Source organism: Myotis brandtii, unplaced genomic scaffold (assembly GCF_000412655.1).
Source record: "Myotis brandtii unplaced genomic scaffold, ASM41265v1 scaffold826, whole genome shotgun sequence".
Taxonomy (NCBI): Eukaryota; Metazoa; Chordata; class Mammalia; order Chiroptera; family Vespertilionidae; genus Myotis; species Myotis brandtii.
In genome coordinates this window covers 887,921-894,488 of record NW_005371354.1, presented here as the reverse complement: position 1 = coordinate 894,488, position 6,568 = coordinate 887,921, and the positions used below count along the sequence as shown (strand labels likewise).

General features: G+C 49.0%; 1 protein-coding gene across 8 annotated transcripts in view; it reads left to right on the top strand.

Annotated features, from left to right (window-relative positions):
* NTM (neurotrimin) overlaps positions 1 to 6,568 on the top strand; it is a 959,656-nt gene that overhangs the window by 938,319 nt on the left and 14,769 nt on the right. For 6 of the 8 annotated variants that reach the window (XM_005884368.2, XM_005884365.2, XM_014531861.1 and 3 more), the window contains one exon: positions 2,230 to 2,381. In XM_005884368.2, coding sequence (XP_005884430.1) covers positions 2,230 to 2,381 — 152 coding nt within the window. Of the gene's footprint in view, positions 1 to 2,229; positions 2,382 to 4,631; positions 4,784 to 6,568 lie in introns of all 8 variants that reach the window. The other 2 variants (XM_014531860.1, XM_014531862.1) reach the window with 1 other exon arrangement.

Sequence of the window (6,568 nt, the reverse complement as noted above, 5' to 3'; positions counted from 1 at the left end):
CTCGGCGTGTCAGCATTTTGAAAACCCTAACTTAACTCTGGTGCCGTGTCACATATAGAAATTTTTTGATATTTGCAACCATAGTAAAACAAAGACTTATATTTTTGATATTTATTTTATATATTTAAATGCCATTTAACAAAGAAAAATCAACCAAAAAAATGAGTTCACGTGTCACCTCTGACACGCGTGTCATAGGTTCGCCATCACTGTCCTATATGGACATCTAACATCAGAAAAACACAGCAGTGGTGGAGCTCAGGGTCAGCTCCGCGACCTTCCACTGTCTAGGTCTTCACCAAAATAAATCAGCTACATCCTCTTTTTCTATTTTTATGGAGGAAAAATATAATTAAAATGTATGGGAAAGCAGGGTCCTAAACTCTGTGGAGGAGAGTAGCGCAGGCCACAGGCAGGAATGGCCACAGTGAGGAGGGGGAGGGGCTCTGCTGGCAGGACCACTGCGCCATTGGAGGGCTGGTCTCCGCCAGGATTTTCCCGGAGGAGGAAGTCAGCGAGCATCACCGGGAGGGACTCAGAGGCCCGTGGCTCTGGCAACTTTGAGACTTTCTTCATCTGTGTTCTCATGGCAGCTTCTTTTCTCTCCTTTAACTAGTTCGGGTCAGTTTTCCACTGCTGCCCATTTATTTATTTCCGGTGTTCTTCCATCAGATGAGTTGTCTGTCCTCCGGGCACCCAGTTTAACAAGAACATCTCTGCCTTCAAGGCCCTTGTTGCTGCCCGTCCTCCCCACCCACCGAGGCTGGCGGGAACCCCCGACAGGCAGGGCTGGGAGGGCACATGACCTCTGCCCAGGGGAAGGTCAGCTCTAACCCAGCTCACATTTCCTGGGAGAGGAGTGGACTTCTGAGGCACATCAAGGGACTCTGTGCGATGGGGACAGCAGTTTTCTCAAATGTTAGGGTAAAAGTCTCCTTTTGAGTAGACGGAGCACCTGTCACTGCAGGCCATTGCGCATGACATCCATCAGAGCGAGGGAAAATGGGGTGCTGTCATTTCTAAGGGCCACCCATCCTCGGGGAGCTGAGCCAGGAACCAGCCTTCTGGTGCATTAAGAAACAAGCCTGGTAGCAGCGTGGCTGGGAAATGTGGGGCCTCCCAGAAGCCGCAAAGTGGCGCAAACTGCTGCTGGTGCTGTTTTTAGCTAAAGACATGTCAGCGCTGTCCAGGAGGAACCTGCTTTGGGTCGGTGGCTCCCCACCGCAGCGCTGACATCTAACTCACAGCCTGGTTATGAGGTGAAGCCTTCTTTGTCCCCAGCCCAGGAATGGCATCCAACTGGCAAATGGGGTCCATATGCTAGAACAGCTCTCAGAAGCCTCCTGATGGGTGGGCCTCAGTACCTTCTTTGCACAGCAACCCCTAGAGCAGCGGTTCTCAACCTGTGGGGCACGACCCCTTTGGGGGTCGAATGACCCTTTCACAGGGGTCGCCTAAGACCATCGGAAAGCACATATATAATTACATATGGTTTCTGTGATTAATCACTATGCTTTAATTATGTTCAATTTGTAACAATGAAATTGGGGGTCACCACAACCGGGTTGTCCCAGAGACTGTCCCGGCTCTGTGGGGTCATATCCTCGGGCGTCTCTAATCCCTCCCAGACCAATTGCTAGGATACTCTGCACATCACCTCTCTCAGGCCTCCAGAGCCCAGGGATTCAGAATGATCCCTGGTTCTTGTTTTCCATTCATAGCCCACAGGCAGGTATTATGTGCAGAAGGCCTCAGACTCTCAGGGGAAGAATTTATTGCCCAGGTGCTTGAAGAGCATTGTGGGTGTTTTTTGTTTTGTTTATTTTCTTCAAACCCCTCAGGTGGTTCTTCTCTTTGAAGTTTGAGTTTTTCATTTTCATGGTTGTCATCATCACCATTTCCATTATCATCACCATCGATGTCAATTAAGTCCACACTTCTGAGCACTTGCTCCGTGAATGTCACGCAGTTGGGACAGTGTGTATTTTGGAGGCACCTGCCTTCAGAGGTGTTAAATGTCTTCACAGTGCCACATGGGTCTCCAGGCACCTACAGAAAATAGAGACATAAGTCACAGTCATTGTGCGTGAACTTGCTGTGTCGTTGAGTGGGGAAGGTGGGCATAATGTCAGAAGGCGGGATGAGATGATCACTAATTCCAGACTCCACTTCCTGTGAGAAAAGTATAACCGCCTCTTTTCTCTTGTTTGTCTCTCTCCTTCGTCGCAGGCTGGCTGAAGGAAAGAAAGGGGTGAAAGTGGAAAACAGACCCTTCCTCTCAAAGCTCATCTTCTTCAATGTCTCAGAACACGACTATGGGAACTACACGTGCGTCGCCTCTAACAGGCTCGGCCACACCAATGCCAGCATCACACTCTTTGGTAAGATGAGCCCTGAGCTGGGCAGAAAGGAGAAGGTCATGCAGAGCAGGAGGAGTTGGGAAGAGAGGCCCAGAGGGAAAGGAGAAGAGAATCAGGAGTAGTGAGGCAGGGGTGAGGGAGAAGAGGAAGAAGGAAGGATGAGAGAGAGAGACGCTGGAAGTAGGGAGTATTTTTTAAAAAGAATGCTCATGTTTCATTCTATGATGGGAAAAAATCCTGAGACAGGAGAAAAGGATTTGGTGATGCTGAAATGGCATTTAATTGTTTTTCTCCTCAATGATACTCTTAAACTGAGGATGGGGACTATGATTGGGTGGAACAGTGAAGAGCCAGGGAGGAACATTTACTATATCAATGCTTTGTTCACCGAATTCGTGTGAGATGGTAACCACTTCTGAAACTTTTTCTGGTCATTGGGACATGAGAGAAACCGGGTTGTCCCAGAGACTGTCCCGGCTCTGTGGGGTCATATCCTCGGGCGTCTCTAATCCCTCCCAGACCAATTGCTAGGATACTCTGCACATCACCTCTCTCAGGCCTCCAGAGCCCAGGGATTCAGAATGATCCCTGGTTCTTGTTTCCCATTCACAGCCCACAGGCAGGTATTATGTGCAGAAGGCCTCAGACTCTCAGGGGAAGATTTTATTGCCCAGCTGATTGAAGAGCATTGTGGGTGTTTTGTTTGTTTGTTTTCTTCAAACCCCTCAGGTTGTCCTTCTCTTTGAAGTTTGAGTTTTTCATTTTCATGGTTGTCATCATCACCATCACCATTTCTATTATCATCATCATCGATGTCAATTAAGTCCACACTTCTGAGCACTCGCTCCGTGAATGTCACGCAGTTGGGACAGTGTGTATTTTGGAGGCACCTGCCTTCAGAGGTGTTAAATGTCTTCACAGTGCCACATGGGTCTCCAGGCACCTACAGAAAATAGACATAAATCACAGTCATTGTGCGTGAACTTGCTGTGTCGTTGAGTGGGGAAGGTGGGCATAATGCCAGAAGGCGGGATGAGATGATCACTAATTCCAGACTCCACTTCCTGTGAGAAAAGTATAACCGTGTCTTTTCTCTTGTTTGTCTCTCTCCTTCGTCGCAGGCTGGCTGAAGGAAAGAAAGGGGTGAAAGTGGAAAACAGACCCTTCCTCTCGAAGCTCATCTTCTTCAATGTCTCAGAACACGACTATGGGAACTACACGTGCGTCGCCTCCAACAGGCTCGGCCACACCAATGCCAGCATCACACTCTTTGGTAAGATGAGCCCTGAGCTGGGCAGAAAGGAGAAGGTCATGCAGAGCAGGAGGAGTTGGGAAGAGAGGCCCAGAGGGAAAGGAGAAGAGAATCAGGAGTAGTGAGGCAGGGGTGAGGGAGAAGAGGAAGAAGGAAGGATGAGAGAGAGAGACGCTGGAAGTAGGGAGTATTTTTTAAAAAGAATGCTCATGTTTCATTCTATGATGGGAAAAAATCCTGAGACAGGAGAAAAGGATTTGGTGATGCTGAAATGGCATTTAATTGTTTTTCTCCTCAATGATACTCTTAAACTGAGGATGGGGACTATGATTGGGTGGAACAGTGAAGCGGGTTGTCCCAGAGACTGTCCCGGCTCTGTGGGGTCATATCCTCGGGCGTCTCTAATCCCTCCCAGACCAATTGCTAGGATACTCTGCACATCACCTCTCTCAGGCCTCCAGAGCCCAGGGATTCAGAATGATCCCTGGTTCTTGTTTCCCATTCACAGCCCACAGGCAGGTATTATGTGCAGAAGGCCTCAGACTCTCAGGGGAAGATTTTATTGCCCAGCTGATTGAAGAGCATTGTGGGTGTTTTGTTTGTTTGTTTTCTTCAAACCCCTCAGGTTGTCCTTCTCTTTGAAGTTTGAGTTTTTCATTTTCATGGTTGTCATCATCACCATCACCATTTCTATTATCATCATCATCGATGTCAATTAAGTCCACACTTCTGAGCACTCGCTCCGTGAATGTCACGCAGTTGGGACAGTGTGTATTTTGGAGGCACCTGCCTTCAGAGGTGTTAAATGTCTTCACAGTGCCACATGGGTCTCCAGGCACCTACAGAAAATAGAGACATAAGTCACAGTCATTGTGCGTGAACTTGCTGTGTCGTTGAGTGGGGAAGGTGGGCATAATGTCAGAAGGCGGGATGAGATGATCACTAATTCCAGACTCCACTTCCTGTGAGAAAAGTATAACCGCCTCTTTTCTCTTGTTTGTCTCTCTCCTTCGTCGCAGGCTGGCTGAAGGAAAGAAGGGGGTGAAAGTGGAAAACAGACCCTTCCTCTCAAAGCTCATCTTCTTCAATGTCTCAGAACACGACTATGGGAACTACACGTGCGTCGCCTCTAACAGGCTCGGCCACACCAATGCCAGCATCACACTCTTTGGTAAGATGAGCCCTGAGCTGGGCAGAAAGGAGAAGGTCATGCAGAGCAGGAGGAGTTGGGAAGAGAGGCCCAGAGGGAAAGGAGAAGAGAATCAGGAGTAGTGAGGCAGGGGTGAGGGAGAAGAGGAAGAAGGAAGGATGAGAGAGAGAGACGCTGGAAGTAGGGAGTATTTTTTAAAAAGAATGCTCATGTTTCATTCTATGATGGGAAAAAATCCTGAGACAGGAGAAAAGGATTTGGTGATGCTGAAATGGCATTTAATTGTTTTTCTCCTCAATGATACTCTTAAACTGAGGATGGGGACTATGATTGGGTGGAACAGTGAAGAGCCAGGGAGGAACATTTACTATATCAATGCTTTGTTCACCGAATTCGTGTGAGATGGTAACCACTTCTGAAACTTTTTCTGGTCATTGGGACATGAGAGAAACGGAATTCTATGTATAGAAGTGGAATCGTGGGCCTGAATTGGGATCCTGAATACTATTCGTTTCAGGGGGAGAATAAGCAGAGACTATGGGGATTTCTCTAGTGTCCATTTGTATCAACACGTGTTGTCTGGATGGATTAAGGAATATGTGTGCAAGGAAGCTGCCATCGTGACAGAAGTGACATAGTCATTCATGCATCGATTCATTCAACAATGACTTAGTGAAGGGCTCATAGGTGCAGGGCAAATGGCTGGGCAGTCATTGCACATTGGCGATGCTATTGGTGCCAGATGGAAGCAAAGGAGGCCAATGAACCAGTGCCCCTGTGGGGCCGGTGTCTCCTTCTGTGAGCAGAGCAGCTGCCCAGTGTGACCTGGAGGAGCGTTTGCTGTGTCAGGCCCCTGGGGAGGTCTTCCTCCCCTCAGTAGTTGCAGATTCTCCTTATGGGCCCCAGGGTTCATTTCTCCTTGCTTTGGGGGCAGTTCCCTCCAGACCTCACCAAGTTCAGGGAGCGCATTTTTTCCAATCTCTACCCCTTCAGTCTCCCGTGCAAACACACACTCTCCAAGGGGATGAGGAGAGAAAGATGAGGAAGTTAGCAGGTGATTGGCTAGAACGTAACTTCCTTTCGTTCGGAGAACTCCCAGATAATCCCATAGCTTCACGTACCTCGCCCGCATCCCCTGGCTCGGCCTCCTGCCCTCCATGCAGTGTACCCAGCTTGCCCCTAATAGCCCGTGTGTGCTGCCCATTGTCCTGCCTCTGCTTCCAGATCACATCCGATCTTCCTTTGACCCAGCGCATGACATGAAGCCCAGCTTTATCCAACAGGGCTGGGAAGGGTGAGGCCACCCTCGATCCCAGAGCTGGTGCTGGAATGGACGGCGGGCGCTGTGATGCGGGTGATTGATCTGTCTGACATCCCTCACACAGGGAGAGTCATAATTGCCTCTCACGTTTGTCAGGCCTTTGTGGCTTTTTGGCAGGTGTCTGTCTGCATGAGCAGAAGGGCCAGGATTAGAAAGGAAGGCACCCCTCCTCCCCTTGCTCTGCAAATCTCAGGCTCTCCCTGGCTCTCCTGCCCGCCGCTCGTTGCTCTCTCCACCCTCAGTGGTCCTTGTCCCGCAGTCTCCCTCCACCTCTGACCTCCCTCTTCTGATTTGGATGCATGAAATGGTTTTGCAATTGGCTTCATCACTCCTACCTACTCCCCTGGCTTCTTCCCCTTAAGATGAGAACAGGAAGAAAAAGCAAACTTTAAAAGCGAAGTAACTGTCATTTGTGATAAGAAGGGCAGTGCAGTATGTGTCCTAAATCCGTTTTCAGCAGACCCCAGTGAAACAATTAAACCTCC